This window comes from Ursus maritimus, unplaced genomic scaffold (genome assembly GCF_017311325.1).
Source record: "Ursus maritimus isolate PB19 unplaced genomic scaffold, ASM1731132v1 scaffold_17, whole genome shotgun sequence".
Classification (NCBI taxonomy): Eukaryota; Metazoa; Chordata; class Mammalia; order Carnivora; family Ursidae; genus Ursus; species Ursus maritimus.
The window spans coordinates 48,712,369-48,730,240 of NW_024424119.1; the positions used below are offsets into that span (position 1 = coordinate 48,712,369).

The 17,872-nt window shown below is 36.5% G+C and overlaps 1 protein-coding gene across 2 annotated transcripts in view; it reads right to left on the bottom strand.

Annotated features, from left to right (window-relative positions):
- The window catches only part of LOC103670335 (spermatid perinuclear RNA binding protein), a 127,109-nt gene that overhangs the window by 12,324 nt on the left and 96,913 nt on the right, over window positions 1-17,872 (bottom strand). For both annotated transcript variants that reach the window (XM_008698785.2, XM_040631854.1), the window contains exons 11-15: window positions 11,108-11,200; window positions 10,477-10,676; window positions 5,729-5,887; window positions 2,259-2,393; window positions 1,916-2,056 (exon numbers count right to left, since the gene is read on the bottom strand). In XM_008698785.2, the coding sequence (XP_008697007.1) occupies window positions 1,916-2,056; window positions 2,259-2,393; window positions 5,729-5,887; window positions 10,477-10,676; window positions 11,108-11,200 (728 nt within the window). The remainder of the gene's footprint in view (window positions 1-1,915; window positions 2,057-2,258; window positions 2,394-5,728; window positions 5,888-10,476; window positions 10,677-11,107; window positions 11,201-17,872) is intronic.

Consider the following 17,872-nt stretch of genomic DNA (forward strand, 5'->3'; position numbering starts at 1 on the left):
CAGAGGAGAAAGAGCAGTAGAGAGAACAGCAAACTCTGAAAAGTAGACTAGATAAGGATGAACAGAACATCTCTTTCCAAAACTGAAATTTTAAGAAAATCAAGAATATCTAGTTTTAAATGAAACATTACACTCATTTTTCTAATATAAAGACACAACAAAAACTCAAACTAAAAACTACCAGAATTCCCTCCTATAACCAAGGTGCAGAGCCTCAAAGCTCACAGTGGAATAAAGTCAACAATATCTCAAACAGCTTAAACATTCAGAGCATTTATCTCACACTGAAAAGCCATCATCTTTTATTCCTCACGGGAGTACCTCTACCACTAGCATAACTGGAGAGAAGACAGTTTCAAGGTCAAATGTATCATGCACAGGGAACAGGCATTTTCTATTTGGCTGAAAAAAAAGGCAACCCACACATCCAAAATAGACTGCCTCCTGGCTGTCAAGCATATTGAACACACGAGTTTTAGATCCTCTAGTATGGAAAACTTCTAAAAATGGGTGAACCTCATGTAGACTTTTTTTTTTTTTTTTTAATTTTTTAACACAGTTTAGTCCAAGTAGTCAGGAAGTAACAATCTGGCGGCAGCAGAGTGACTCCACACAGATCGAGCTCATGTCTACTAGAACCAAACTTAACTACCTAATAAGTAGCTGTACTCGCTTTTTTAACACTAAAATTAACTGACCCAATACAAGATGTAACTCATGGTAAAAACGCACCAAAACAAACAAGGTGACAATTATCTCTCTACTAATTTAGCACATTTTCTGGAAGGTTTTAGGGAAATAAAGCCACTTCTCTCTCCGCATGTGTACCAGTGCAATTTAAACGCCTTATTTGTATTTCATTTCAGTAAAAGTTTTCCTTGGTTATATTCTGAATCCTAGAATGTAAGCAATGTTTATTACAATAAGTACAAGACAAGACAAATTTCTATGATGGCTATAATATGCAATGGAATGCCCACGGTCTTTGGAAGGAGAAGAACCTAGCTGAAAGAGACCCTACCATCAGTTGGCTGCGGTACTCAGGGCACTGTCTGTATCTCTTCGGGTCTTGTTTCCTCGTCTATAAAACAAGATCAACTCTACCTCTGCCAGTGTACTCAGTGTATGTAAAAGAAACTAAACAAACTGTTTCATTCAGAATCTTAAGTAATCTAAGCTTCCTTCTATTAGTCTAAACGTTTTTAACTGACTTGTTTCTATCACGTAATCTATTCAGACATTACTGCACCAGCACTCTCCACCAGGGAAAGAACTGTCTTATATTTAATAATGTTTCTCTTTTGCCCCCTCAATCATGCACGTAGTATATGACTAGAAAATATATTTGAATGCATTAATGAATGGATAGAAGGATCTGTTATCCAAAAGCATGTAATTAGAAGGCCATCTTTTCTAAAGACCTTGCTACAGTCCTGGGCCTTCANCAGGACTGACATGCCCATTGTCAGGAATGAACAGAAGCAATACAGGGTCAAGTTCTACTGTGCGTTCCCCAAAGGAAAACACAAAATAATGCAAAAGGACAAAACCGGAAAAGAAATGGAAGTGCCTCTGCAGACTCTGATGAAAGTAAGCCCCTATCCTCTTGGCAGTTTCCCTAAACATATGCTAACATCTCATTAAAGTTCAGATCCCTCAACGCTCTACCTCATCAAGAGTGACTGAAAGACCCCAAATAATGCTAATAGCCTCTTTCTCATATATAATTTGCCTACCAGGACCCCAGAACAGGGAATATTACAGTATTTATGATCTAACCCAAAGAAAAGGATGCTAAATGCAAGAAAAAGAAACGACTTCAGAAAAAGCTAAAGTGGCACCAAGACAGAAAAGGAAATTTAATTTTGGTAATATTTTTCAAAAGTATTACAAAGGTTTAATGCTTAACTCATACCTGAGGGATAATCTTCTTTTTCTTATTATTTGCTGCATTGGGTCCAGAAAACAGCTTCTCCAGGGCAGCTAAAGCTGCACTTGCCTTTGCCACTTTCTTATTTGGACCTGCACCTCTGAATTTCTGTCCATCTACTTCTACCTAAAATCAAGAACAACACTCTGCAATTATCCAATGCAATTCCTCTATGTAGTGTTACTTTAAATGTATCACAACACAGAAAACACCAGAAGTCAAATAGTGCCACGAGAATTAACTCAATCTAAAACTTTTTTACATATAAGCTCAGGACAGCCTATGTCTTTGAAAGGAAAGCAAGGTTGGCTTGAATCTGGGTACACACCTCCATTACAAAGCGTTTGTCATGGCTTCCACCAGTCTCCGAGATGAGTTCATACTTAAGACCTCTTCTTTTTTCATTGAGCTCCATTACGGGATTTTTGCCACTTGCTGTGAGGATAGGGCCCTGAGTTCTTACCTAAAAGGAGGTTCAACCAAGTAAGATTTTAGAGTATTAAATTTCTTATTAATACAATTATACTACGTTTCTATTGAAAAGAGTCTCAAAAATTATACTTCAAAGCATTTAGGGGCTAGGATGTGATCACCTCTATATACAAATGACAAAATATCTTCAGAGATATAGAAACTCTATAAACAATAAACATGGCAGTCAGTCATCTAGCCAGCCTGCCCCTGAAGTAGGGCTGTCTCAGCACTGTTCAAGAGCAATGTGGCCTTGTCATTACATGGCCCTCTAGGGTCTGCTCTGCGGTGTTCATGATCTAAGAATAATACTTTAAATGACTAACAAAGTGGACAGAACAGTTGAGATTCACATGACACCTCTTTAGGGTTAGGAAGAAATAATTTGCAATTAGGGAGATGGGAAGAAAATGTTCCTACACAGCTCTCAGTTCTCTCTGAAGAGACTTAGGGCACCTAAGGTAAAAACAGTAGGCTACAGACTATGGATTCTGAAATTTAAAAATAAGAATAAAAGCAGTCACTCCCTGCTCAAAAGAGCTAGAGTATAGTGGCAGGGATAGACATAATCACTGTAAAACAGTACATATTATAGAACAGATGTATGTTATGGAAATACAGAAGAAGCAACTGTTTTCTAGGGCAATCAGGAGAGTTTTCCTGCAAGTGACATGGGAACCTGACCTTAAACCTTAGAGAGGTAAGCACCAGATCATGATAAGGTGGAAACAAAGGAGAAGGGCATTTGAGACAGAGGAAACAGCCACGGAAAGGTCCAAGAGAAGCAAAGAACATCTGTTTGGGAAATGGCGAGAAGGGCAGTTTGGCTGTATAAGGGAGTGAGCACAGGAAGGCAGGCCCTGACTAGGAACGCCCTTGATGGCGCCAATTCATAAAGGACTTTGCATGCCATGCAAATGAGCTTTGACTCTATCAGGAACTACAGGAAGCCACGGAGAGACTTTAATCTAGAAAACTCATGATTAGACTTGTGTTGTAGAAAAATCATGCCAGGAGTGGCAGAAAGAACTGACTCAAGGAAGGATTAAGACTAGAGTAAGAAAAAAAATAATTCATGTAAGAGTGTGAAGCCTCAAATGAAGAGAGAGTGCGGCACCAAAAATAAAACAAACCACAAAATACTGCACCTATAATTTTTGAGAAAGGACAGACCCAAAGATCGAGCACTTTTTGACGTTAGAGATCATGGCTGTAATTCTACCATAGCAATTGCTCAAGAAATGCCGAACAAAGAAATGAATGCCCCAGGGGCACCTGGGTGGCTCAGTAGGTTAAGTGTCTGCCTTCAGCTCTGGTCAGGATCCCCGGCTCCTGGGATGGAGCTCTATGCTCAGCTGTAAGTCAGCTTCTGTCTCCCTCTGCCCCTCCCCCCTGCTCAGGCGCGGGCGCTCTCTCTCTCTCTCCCCCACCCAGCCCCGCAAATATATAAATAAAATCTTTAAAAAAAAGAAGAAGAAATGAATGCCCCAAACAACTATTATGTATACAAACCCAATGGACAGCAACAGCAAGATTCTCTTAACAAACTATTCTATGATGATTTGGTAAGTGGTTAATGCTGTAGGAAAAAAATGAAACATTGGACTTTTCAAGACAAGTTTAATAAAACATGCTTGGGTCTTCTGCAATAAAAAAAAAAAAAACTCACTTCCTGAAGTTTTTGTAATCTACATTTTTTAAAATTTCAAAGCGAATCTCCAGTTTCCATCTTTAAAAGGTAATGAGTACTTTGTGAAACTAGGTCTATGGTAATCATGCTCTGCTTTCCAAATCTGAAATCACTTTTATAAAAATGAGTCAAGACACTCAAATATTTGTATCTTAATATTTTAATTTTAAATGAAGAATAAGGGCTGTCTTCCCCCTTCCCCCATGCCATTACTACATTACATAGAAACAAAGCATAGACGTATTCCTACCAAAAGCACCACACACGCATGTGGCTGCTATTAGTACAGCCCACACCGCTCTCTCTTTCTCCCTAATTCCCCTGAACCTAACAGTCGGAGTCTCATAATTAATGAGCTCTTTCTTCTCTAAGTATTTATACCACCACCAGCAAAACATCTTGCCCTGCCTGTGACTATCACCTATGAATGAGTGGTCCTCTGAAAAGCCAGGTGCCAGGCTCCCACAGTACCAAACGAAGAGTCAGACGAGGCTTCCACAGGCCTCAGCCTCCATCTGTCCCTCCACACTGGCCCACCTGGCACCTCTCAAACATGTACTTTCACGACTCTAGGTCATTATACCTCTTAGTCCTTTGATCCAAAATGCCTCCTTTCCACCTCTTCTCCACATAGCAAAATCTTACTCATCACCTGAAACTTCACTCACATTTTACTGTCTTTGATTTTACAGGTGTCTAAGTTTCCTAATCACTTCCTCTTTTGAGACTTTACAATATTATGTTCACTTTGCCATCTTGGTACTGATCACATTACATTATAATTAGTTATGGATATGTCTTTTGTGCTTCTAGCCTGAGAACATTTTGAGGCTCTGGACACAATTTCTGCAGCATCTGGCAGTAAGCAGGCACTACAAAAGGTTTATAGACTGAAAAAATTATGGTCCACTAAGTCTTTGATAAATAGTCATTTCCCACAAATGAAAAAAAATTTTTAAAAACTTAATGTAACCTCTTGCTGTTACTTTAGAGCCCATTTTCCTTACACAGAATGCAATAAAAAAAAAAAAAAAGGGCCCCACGAATTCCCAAAAACACTGTGTACACTCAGTACTTAGATTTCTGTCCCATTCTATTATCTGTGGCAATAAGCTCATACGTTAGGACTTATTCAGAGTCTGAGGAACATACTAGATCAAGCTATACCTTCCTCAAGGCTAGACTGGCTCCATGATGACCCACTGCCTCCCACAGCTCAGCACAAACTTCAAATAATCTAAATTTCCTCTGCGAGACCTTCTAGTTTTTCACTCTTTAGTTTAGCTGATGTTGTTGATATTATTTTAACTGTGAAATACAGGAAGGAACTTCTATGGCCAGCAAAAGGAAAATGCTAATTAAATTAGGATACATACATGTGTTGTGCATTATACAGTTATGTTTACAGGGTTTTTTTTTTAAGTGAAAAAAAACAAGTGGCAAAACTGCATGAAAATATGACTGCCAGAAAAAAGACTGGATGGAAATAAACCAAAATATTAATAATGGCTGCCTGTGGAATATATACATTTGTATATGCTTAAGATTTTCTTATTTATACTTTTCCACATCTCTCAAATTTTCTACAATCTACATGCAGTCCTTTTTCTCTAAGGAAAAAAAGTATATAAATATACCTCTAAGGTACTGGAGGTTTCAGTTGTAGAATTTCCAGTATTATTGCTTGAGTTTGAAGACACTGTTTCGTTTTTGCCCTCATTATCTGATTTTTCATCGGAACTCATACATTCAATATCTGCATCAAAGCCCGTTGGGTATCCCATTGCTTGTAATACCTGTACAAATTACATTAAGATTCAGTTTTATTCAAACATCAGAGACCACAGAGAAGAGATGAAATACTGAAAACAAGTTTCAAATCCATAACATCTGAATCCATGAAACACCTTGCTGGAAGAGCAAGAGGGTGCTAAAACCTACATATCAAATCCTTGGTTAAACTAAGTTAACTACTAGAGTTTCTTTCACCACGGAGAATGGGAAAAACATCCTCAAAGTATTTAGGTTTAAATAAAGGATGAAAGAAATACATTTAATTTGAAGAAATATATATCTGTCCCTGCCCCTCAAGGCATAGTTATGTTATGGCTTCCTCCGATGTCCATTCTTCCTATATTACCATTCAATGCCTAGCACTTCCTATCTTTTTTAAAATAAAGTTTTCTGAACAGCGTGTGTGTGTGTGTGTGTGTGTGTGTGTGTGTGTGTGTGTCTTTGGGGGCTTGCACGTGCCCATGAGCATACACACATACAAGCATGGCTTTTACTATCTCCTGCCAGCTTATACTGCATTTTAGATGTTTATAAGAAAATATATTCACTGGCATTTTTATAAGCCTCTTTCCAAACAGGCTAATGTTGCACTGTCATCTACTAATTTAAAGGTTTATATCAAAATATATGGAGATAGGTTCCTAAACATCTCTATATTTGTTTCAGCTTTTGACTAATGCATTAGGTTGCTGGAGCGTAAAAGCAATGCCATATTTCTTTACGATCCCAACTATACTTAATAGGTGTCTCAAAAAACCGTTATGATAGTCCCACGAATGAGAGACCAGGCAGCCCAATGGCATCGTCTATAATGGATTCTGCCAATATAAATAAAATAGTACATCTGAAACACTGGATGGACATAAGTATAACTCTGTACCAAGAGAATTTGAAATTAATTCACCCAATTCATATGGAAACTGGCATTCTGTTGAACATTTCAAATCATAAATTAATTCTTTGTAATCCCTGGAAGAAAGCCAAGAACCTCTTTTCAATATCTTAGGTTTTAGAAGTTCTCAGGTAGTACTGTAAGACTAAGTATGTTACATCACTTGGTTTATCCTTGTCAATATTTTATAAAGAAAACACCTTCTCTACTGTTTGAGTCCTGTAAATATGCTCTCCCTGAAAAATCTCATCTCTGAGAAAACAGTTATCAGTCTGGAATGAACACTAGCTAATACAGGCTTCAAGTCAAAAGTCAAGAGTCACAAATAAATTTGATTTATTCCAATAAAAACTAAAGACACGCAGCATTTCCCAATTTAACATAGACAAAATAAGTCTGATGTGAATTATTTAACACCATTTCTCTCTGTGCTTTTCTCACATATCATATTCATTTATTTACTTGTTATTGTAGCAACATATTTCACTATACTATACTTTATAAAACTGATAGATAATCTCAAAGGATATAGTGTATTTGCAATACAGCCCAACTAACAAAAAAATGTCAAATTAAGTCATTTTCCTATGAACACATGAGATTAACTAGTATATGCTATAAAAGTTAAAAAAAAAAAAAAAAGGTAATGAGTTCTCAGACCTCTAGAACCAAAGTTTGCTTGGAATCAATATTGAAGCCAAAAAATTGATACACCAAAAAAGTGAGTCTCAAGTGTTTGGCAAATAAATCAAATCTAATAAACACATCAACTGGGCTGAAAAATCACAAGATTATTCCTGGAAACAAGGTGACTGGGAAATTCAATGTAACCATTACTTTTTCTTCCCCCCAGAAGGCAGTTGAGGCTGGGAAAGCGGATAACCTCAAAGACGACAGGACAAAAGTGAAAAGAAAACACATGAAAACATACTCTACTCTATAGCTCTCCACTCAAAAGAAAGTCTTATCCATGGCTTACGGATGGTGGAGAGCTGATGGCTGCAAGAACTCTCCAAAGAGCCTTCACTCCCTGTCCTCTCTCTTCTAGCTGACCTTTTCCCCACAATGACTAAGATTCTTTTCATGGAATATGGCTGATTATGTTCTTTGTGAGGGACTGTCAGGAAAAAGAGCTGGAAAAGGAAAGAAAAGATTGGCAATTGATCTCCATCACTTTAGGGTGCCTGCTGCTGGCTGGCCGGGCTCCTGTGGCAGGAACCGCTTTTTCATATTTTGTTTTGATTTGATTCTCTGGTGTGATGTGTTTTAACAGGTACAGACTCCTACCAAGCTACTGAGTAAGGAATCTAAGGACTTTTATCTAGTGGGACTTACTTTCATCAACACAGGTTAGATATAAAACTCTCAAATTCATTTGTAAAACAGAACCTGAAACTTGTTGTATATAGATGTCAATTTGGCAATATATATATATATATATATATATGCCTGGCATATAACAGGAGGCCCAATACATATTTAATGAATTAATGGATCATTCAAATGTGCCCTTTTCTTGATCTAGAAATATCATCTCTAGAATATATCTTCACTTTTTTCTGTTGTTTTTTTAATGTAAGCTCTACATCCAACATGGGGCTTGAACTCAGGACCCCAAGATCAAGAGTCGTACGTTCTACCAACAGAGCCAGCCAGGTGCCCCTAGAATATATCTTAAGGGATAATTAGACTAGTTTAAAAAGATGTAAAGCAACCAAATGGAAGCATCTACATCTAAAAGGATCAGTTACATTACAGTAGATTGATAATAAAAAAACATTAGGCCATCACTAAAAAGGAGAACCATCTTTGTGATAACTATAAAAAAAAACTCATATTCTTGGATGAACAAAAATAATACTTGTTTTAATTATATATTTTGTATACCCACTAAGTAGGTCCCACCATTCCTTATCTAAAATGCTTGGGGCCAGATTATTTTGAGAATTCATAGTTTTTCAGAATTTAGAAAGCTAATACAAAATATTTACTATATATTTTCCAAACCCCTAGGTGAGTTCAGGGGCTACCCCATGCTTGTGCAAAGAAACATATAAAATATTCACACTAAATGGAATAATAAAGACTAAACGTAGTTCTACATCAATTCAGGTTTTCCCATCAAGTGAGTCTGCATCAAACTTCGGGAAATATTTTTCATTTTTAGTGTTTTCTGGATTTTGGAATTGCAGGTCTAAAAAAAAAAAAAGGGCTTGGAAAACTACATACCAAAATGATAACAGTAATTATGAGAACAAATAGCATCTAAATCCTGTCATATTACAAAATCTGCCACTGTTCTTACTCCCCAAATTTTACTGAATTACAAGTTGCTATGAGGCCACTAGTTTGTGTTAAAGGCAATTGTAACAACCCACAAACTGTCACTGCATCACACATGATGTTAAAGGATGTCACTGTGATCCTTTTTTATGAAGACCCACTCAAGGAGAATGCCCACTTGACCTCTATACCAAAACAACTATGACTCTTAAAATCGACGGTCTGTTCTTACGTCACAGTGAAGGGATATTTCACAAGCTTCTTGAGTCAGATGCTAGAGAACTGAGATCTAAATCTGTGACTCATTCTCAGCATACATTACAGCTAAGTTATTGAACTGTATTTTTAGCTTTAAACATGGATTTCTTCCCCTCGCTCTTCAATTTTCTGCCTCATTTTAACTCATACTACTTCATCATACTTGAGGTACCCCTTTTGTAAACGAGACACAACATAAATGTTTCATATGTTTACAGTTGTTATTATTTTCCTACATTGTGCTTATTACTACCTGCCTTATAATTTATTCATTTGTATATTTGTTGTCTGGCTCTAATCTTTTCTACACTAGAATATAGGCTCCAGGAGGCTAAGGGCTTTGTTTTGTTCCCTGCTATATACTCAGAGTCTAGGATAATGTTTACATCTATATTATTAATATTTACAAAATGGAAAGATCATGAAAACAAACCAATTCTGTCTTATGCCATACTGTTACATAACAGAACTTTTCTTAAATTAAAATTGATCTTTATTCTACATGATCTTTGAGATTTTCGCATTTGTCTACAAGAGGGCAAATGTACTCATGGAAAAATTCCAGGATTTAGGGACTTTCTACAAAACTACATGCATGATTGGTTGGTTCAATCCTGGACCTTATTCCCTATAGAAATACTCTTGAATACAGAAAAGGCACCATATGCACAAAGATAATAACTAAATTTATTTATGACCGAAAAATTTGCAAATAGCAAAATATTCAATGATAGTAAAAAGTCTAAACAAATAATAGTATATCCATGTCACGTTAATCATACAGCAATTAAAAATTATTTGTGAAGATTTTAATAACATGAGAAAACACTGATGACATAGTAAATGAAAAAAAAAGGAGGATAAATTACATATACCCTATGAGCTCAACCTAAACAAACATACTACATATAATTATTAATCTGCCCCATATTTTTTATGTCTTTACTTTTCTCTGCATTTTCCAAATTTTGTATAATCAACACATATTATTTTATAACCAAAAAGGAAAAATTCTGTAATCCAGAGGTGACAAAAATTTTTGCGTCACTGTCATTAAAATCTTAAAAAGTTCTGTTAATTTATTTTAGAAAAATAAGCACCTTATTTACAACATAAAATAACAAAGCCCTGTTAAATTAAATAAAAGCAATACTGTACCTTCACTGCTACATGAAGTTTTGCTGTTTTCTTGGATGGCCCTGAGGCTTCATATGTTGTACCATCCACATCTACAGACATTGTGAAGACTGGGGCGTGGACAGGGCCAGACTGAGACAAGAGCTTATACTGAAGCCCAGGCCTGATCTGATTTAGCCTCATTAGTGCATTCATAAGGTCTATTGCTTTACTATCCAGAACTGTTTAAAACAAAAACAAAACAAAACAAAACAATGAGATCAGAAATTAAACCATTTTGCTCTTAATCTATGCAGCTGTAGCTTCTGAGTGACCACTATAAATTCACCAGGTTTTAAAAAAAACAAGAATTTGAAAACACATATACAAATTAATTTTACTTCATAAGTAATTCTAAAATCACTTTAACTATACAACATCGCTGTACCAGGGATATGAAGTACTAGATGTACAGCATCAATTTTAGCTTGTCAACACTAACATATCTGAAGCAATGAAGACGAAAAACAAAAGAAAGCTATCCAATCATCCATTTCTCCGTTAACATATATTCTTAAAACTCCAATTCAGATCAACCAAATTCATCACACTTTGTAATTTTTATTTTCCTGAGACTACAAATCTCATCTCTAAGAATAAAGATTTTATATACTTTTCCTTAAGTTTCGTTTCATCTTCTTATTGGGATCTTTATCATCCCCTAATCCATCCTCAAATGGCCTCTTCAGAGCTGAAGACCCAGCACCTAAAAAAATTTAAGAGATTCATTATTAGTCAAAACAATGTGTCTACCTATTCTACCAAATGTATCTAATATGTTCAGGAAGGAAAATCTTAGGAATCACAAAGACCATAGTACTTTCTCTGATCAATTAAATTACCATATATATAATCTTAAAATATCAAAAATTTTTAAATGACTCTTTATGAAACAATTTAATACTATCCCTTTATATCAATATTTATTTTCCTATTTATTCATATGCACTGAAAAACATTTGCACAAATATCTCTGCATTTTTCTCAGCTCTATACACATGAACAGGAAAAAGTCTACAAAGATATATATCAAAATGTTAAAGGTAGTTATCTCTGTGGCAAGGATTTATTTTTATTTGTCTCTTCAGATATGTCTATAATTTAACATTTATTATTTGTATAAATTTTTTAAGCCCACATATTAAATTCTTATGCTTTTGGAACTCTACTTCTCATACTACAAACCATTCTTTTGTCTGCCTACTCAAATACTACTCAAGATTTTATTTACATAATCAAAATAATGTGGTACTGGCACAAAAATAAACACACAGATCAATGGAACAGAATAGAAAACCCGGAAATAAACCCACAACTATATGGTCAATTAATCTTCAGCAAAGCAGGAAAGAATATACAATGGGAAAAGGACAGTCTCTTCAACAAATGGTGTTGGGAAAACTGAACAGCCACATGCAAAAGAAAGAAACGAACCACTTTCTTACACTATACATAAAAATAAATTCAAAATGGATCAAAGACCTAAATGTGAGACTTTAAGCCACAAAAACCCTAAACGAGAACACAGGCAATAACCTCTTTGACATCAGCCATAGCAACTTTTTTCTAGATATGTCTCCTGAGGCAAGGGAAACAAAAACAAAATATTGGGACTACACTAAAATAAAAAGCTTCTGCACAGCAAAGGAAACAATCAACAAAACTAAAAGGCAACCTATGGAATGGGAGAAGATATTTGCAAATGACATATCCGATAAAGGGTTAGTATCCAAAATATATATAGAACTAACACAACTCAACACCCAAAAACCAAATAATCCAATTTAAATATGGGCAGGGGTGCCTATTAGCTCAGCCGGTGGAGCATGCGACTCGATCTCAGGGTTGTGAGTTCAAGCCCCATGTTGGGTGTAGAGATTACTTAAAAAAAAAAAAAAAAAGGAAAGAAGATATTTCTCCAAAGAAGACATACATGGCCAACAGACATATGAAAAGATTCTCAACATCACGCAACATCAGGGAAATGTAAATCAAAACCACAATGAGATATCACCACACACCTACCAGTATGGCTAAAATCAAAAACACAAGAAGCAACAAGTGTTGGTAAGGATGTGGAGAAAAAGGAACCCTCTGCAACACTGGTGGGAATACAAACTCATGCAGCCACTATGGAAAACAGTATGGAGGTTCTTCAAAAAGTTATAAATGTAGAACTACCCTATGATCCAGCAGGCATGCTACTTGGGTTACCCAAAGAATACAGAAACATTAATTCAAAGGGATACATGCACCCTGATGTTCACAGCAGCATTATTTACAACAGCCAAGATATGGAAGCAACCCAAGTGTCCATCAATAGATGAATGGATAAAGATGTGGTGTGCATATGTGTGTGAATATATATACATATACTCATTCTTTATTATAAATATATTTTGGAATATTATTCAGTCATAAAAAAGAATGATGTCTTGCCATTTGCAGTGACATGGGTGGAGCTAGAAAGTATAATGCTAAGTGAAATAAGTCAGAAAGACAAATACCATATGATTTCACTCTTATGTGGAATTTAAGAAAGAAAACAAACGAGCAAAGGGGGAAAAAAAGAGAGAGACAGATTAAGAAATAGACTCTTAATTATAGGGAACAAACTGATGGTTACCAGAAAGGGTTGGGGGGGATGAGGGGTTGAGTAAATATATGATGGGGATTAAGGAGTGCACTTGTCATGACGAGCACCACTTGCTGAATCATTATACTTTATACCTAAGACAACACTGTAAATTAACTAACTGGAATTAAAATAAAAACTTAAAAAAAAAAGAGCTTATTTACAGTTCATCTTCTTCAACTTTCCTCTTCTCTCATCTCAACTTTCTAAAAGAATTTCTATGTTATCGGAAACAAAGTATCATGTGTAGTCTTGTGCCATTGCCTATTTCAAATATAGAGATCTTGTACTTCTACTAAACTTGATGAACATCAAAGATACTTTCCCCTTGACTTGTATCTTATAAACTATCTAACATAAGACTTATAAACGATATAATGGGTATGGAACAAAAACTAACTGAACTGATTATCAATTTCTTGAATACAGCAGCTAGCTAATAACACTGGCAGGCACAAGGGAGAACTTGGCTGTCCAAGTTAAAAACAATCAGGGAAAAGCTCATCAAGATGTGTAAGGACTTCAAAGAACTTTGTGTCTTCAACTTAAAAGTTCGTTCTTGGGTTTTTCCAAAAGGAAAGTTATACTCAAGAGATTCATTCCACAAGATTTCCGGATACTTCTAGTGAAACTCTGTAATAATACTGAGATAACTATATATTCTCTGATCATCAAGATTTACTGTCCCTTGTGGTAAACACTGACTTCAGCATTTGCTTGAGTCAATACTTACCACTCAGGTCAATCAATTTTGATGTTCTCTTCAACAAAAACAGTATTTGCTTATATCTGCTTAGTATCGTATTTCACTTGCATTACATAAAACTGTGAGTGTGCCAGTCTCCCAGAATGGAGTTCTTAGGAGATAAAAGTATAAAAGTTAAAAAGGAATGATGTCTATTCAATCACTCTCCAACTCATTAAGTTACATTAAAAGCTGCTTCCTGATTGCCTGCAAATCACAAGCTGGCTTAAACACAGATCTATTCTCTAAATCCTGCATCTACATAAAGAGGGTTCCATGGATTAAGCTTCATTCTACCATCCCAGCCCCAGGGTTGTAAAATCTGGTGTTAGTCGTAATGGTAAGGCGAGAAAAAAAAGCAAGTCGTTTTCAATCTCTATAATATCTAGAAATGAGAAGTGATCATTGGAGAGGCAACAATTTTGAAAAACAATATGTGAGTGTTTACCATATGCCTGGCACTGTGCTTAATACCTTAACTGTAAATGTCTTCACTTAAATGTATTAACTTATTTAATCCTCACAAGTTCCTATGAAGCCTCTAGTTTTGTCATAATTTCATTCTCATATTCATTCAGGAATATATTAATTAAGCATTTTACTTTATTATTATTTTTTGTTGTTGTTCTAAGACAGTGAGCAAGTGGGGAGGGAGGGAGAAAGGGAGAGAGAGAGAGAGAATCTTAAGCAGGCCCCACTCCCAACGCAGAGCCCAGTGAAGGGCTTGATCTCATGACCCTGAGATCATGACCTGAGCCCAAATCAAGAGTCAGACACACTCAACCAACTGAGCCACCCAGGTGCCCCTAATTGAGCGGGACAATTTTAGGTGCTGGACATGTAATGGAACAAAACAATGTCTCAAAGAGTTTACGCATAGTGGTGGAAACTAATTATATGTCATACGATGGTCAGCAAAATGGGAGAAAAGTAAGAGGCTTGAGGGGGTGGAGGTGTTGCTATTTTACATGTGGTGCTCATCAGCAGGGTCAGAGAGGTATCACAGATAAGGTGACCCGCTGATAAAGACCTGATGAAAATAACAGAGTGAGCCATTCAGCAATTTGGGGAAGAACCCCAGGCAGAGAAAACAGCAAATACAAAGGTCTTAAGATAGGAACATGCTAAAAAAACACCATAAAGGCCTGAGTGGTTGGAGTAGCCTAAACAAGAAGGGGAATAATTATAGAAGATGAGGAGGGGCAGTATCTGCCAACCCTAGCTGCCACCAGTTCACCAGAGGAACTTTTACATAATATTTAAGTTTCACTATCCAGTATAAGAAAGTAAGCAAATTCAAAAAGCCTTCCTGAGAAAAGCAATTAGAAAAGCTGGGCAAAATGTAGAAAAAATATCTATTCCTGGACACTAAAGAACCGTGGAGTCAATATCTGGGAGATAATGGAAACCCTACACTAGAGGCCCTATTTCCCATAGGTTCATCTTCCAAATCCAGGAGAAGCCACTAAGAACTGGACAGAGTAACTTCTAGCAGGCACTCAGGACTCAGGGGTCAAAATCTTAAGTTCACCAAGCAAAGAAGGCCTGTTGAGTCCCCCACACTGGGGGCTGGGCCTCTGCAATGTCATATACTAGAAGTAAATAAACTAGAAACAGTCTGGATCTCACAGGGACTCAAGCCCATCTTAATGCTTAACTGCATTCAAATGATCCAGGATCACCAAATCCACTGCCCAGAAACAAATGTAAATCCTCCAAAGATATCATTACTCTAGGTTTTAAATTCTCTACAACTGTTCATTTAAAGTCTCCAGCACTCATAAATAACTAAGTACATAAGAAAACAATATTGTGATCAAAAATCAAGGGATAGAGCAGACAACAGAAACAGACCCAAAAGGGACCCAAATGATTCAGCTTTCAAAAACACACTTTATTAGAAAGAATGATTAGAATGCTTAAAAAAAAAAAAGACAAGAAGAATTTCTGGCAGAAAATCTGAAACTATAAAAGAGCCAAAATTCTAGAAATGAAAAAGCACAGTATAAATTAAAAACTGGCAGACCTCTAAGCAGAAACAGACAATCCACGATAGAGAGGAAGTGACGTACAAGTAAACAAAAAATACAGTACAAGTATATAAGATTTGAACAACACAATAAACAAACGTGGCTTGGCATATAAAGAGCATTCTGACCACCAACTGTAGAATATACATATTTTTTTCAGAGTATGAATCATTTACAAAAACCACGTAGAGGGTTATAAGTCTCAAGAAATATCAAAGGACAGAAATCATATAAAGTATGTTCTCAGATCTCAGAATAAGCAAGAACTCAAAAATAAAGAGATGATAATCCTCATTCGTCTGGAAATGAAGCGGTGACATCTAAATGGCTCATGTGTCAAAGAGCTGATTAGAAAGGGAAAACAAAAACTAGTTTTAACTAAGCAAGAATGAAAATACTCAAGTCAAAAGAGTGTATGGGCGCCTGGATGGCTCAGTCGGTTGGGCATCTGCCTTCAGCTCAGATCATGATCTTGGGGTCCTGGAATGAAGCCCCACATCAGGCTCCATGCTCAGTGAGGAGTCTGCTTCTCCTTTTCCCTCTGTGCTCTCTCTTCGCTCTCACTCTCTCAAGTAAATAATCTTGGAAAAAAAAAAAGTGTAATGTGGGGCACCTGGGTGGCTCAGTTGGTTAAGTTTCCGACTCTTGATTTCTGCTCAGGTCAAGATCTCAGGGTCTTGAGATCAAGCCCTGCATCTGCTCTGTACTCAGTGGGGAGTCTGCTTGAGATTCTCTCTCTCCCTCTGCCCCTCCCCCTACACTCTCACACACTCTAAAATAAATAAATCTAAAAAAAAAAAAAGAGTGTAATGCACATAAATCTGGGCTTAAAATGGAAAATTTATAGCCTCAGTAGTATATATAATAAGAGACCAAAAGAGATTAATAATGTATTCAGCTACCTCAAAAAGTTAAAAAAAGAAAAAAAAAAACAAACAGCAAATTAAACCCAAAGAAGGTCTTGAGGAAAAACAAAGGATAGGAGCACAGATCAATGAAATAGAATATAAGCATATACTAGAAGACGATCAGCGATCAGCAAAGCCAAAGTTGAGTTTTTAAAAAGATTTATTTATTTATTTTAGAGAGTGTATATGGGTGCAAAGCAGAGGGAGGGGGAGAGGGAGAGAATCTCAAGGAGATACCATACTGAGCACAGAGCCTGACTGGGGCTTGATCTCACAACCTGGAGATCACGACCTGAGCCGAAACCAAGAGTCAGATGCTCAGCCGACTGAGCCACCCAGGTGCCCCCAAAGTTGATTTTTTTGAAAAGACTCATAAAACTGATAAACCTCTAACGAGAGTGATCAGGGAAAAAAGGAAGTACAAAATGTACACAAGAGCACATCACTAAAGATACTGCAGACAATAAAAAAAATAAGATCTTATAAACTGTTTTTAAATTTGGGTAAAAGGCACAAATTCCTAAAAAAACATAATTTACCAAAACTCTGGCAAGATAACACCCCTTTCCCAATTAAGGAAATTAGATACATAATTTAAAACCTTCCCATAAAGAAAACCACATGCCCAAAAGGCTTTGCTGATAAATTCTTCCAAATATTTAAGGAAGAAATAGCATCAATTTTACACAAATTCTTCCAAGGAGCAGAAAAAGAAGGGACACTTTCCAGCTCACTTTATAAGGCCAGCATAATCTTAGAGCCAAAACTTGACAAAACATTACAACAGGATTCGTGTACTGTTCACAAAAACCTACACAAGACTGATTGTAGCAGCTTTATTTGTAATAGCCCAAAACTGGAAACAAACAAGATGTCCTACAATAGGTGCAGGGTTAAACCAATTCTGGCTCATCCATGCCATAGAATACTACTCAAGAATAAAAAGGAATGAACTACTGACACACACAACAACCTGGACAGACCACAAGGGAATTATGCTGGGCTGGGGGGGGGGGGGGGGACGGGAGGGATGACTCTCAAAAGATCACATGCAGTGTAA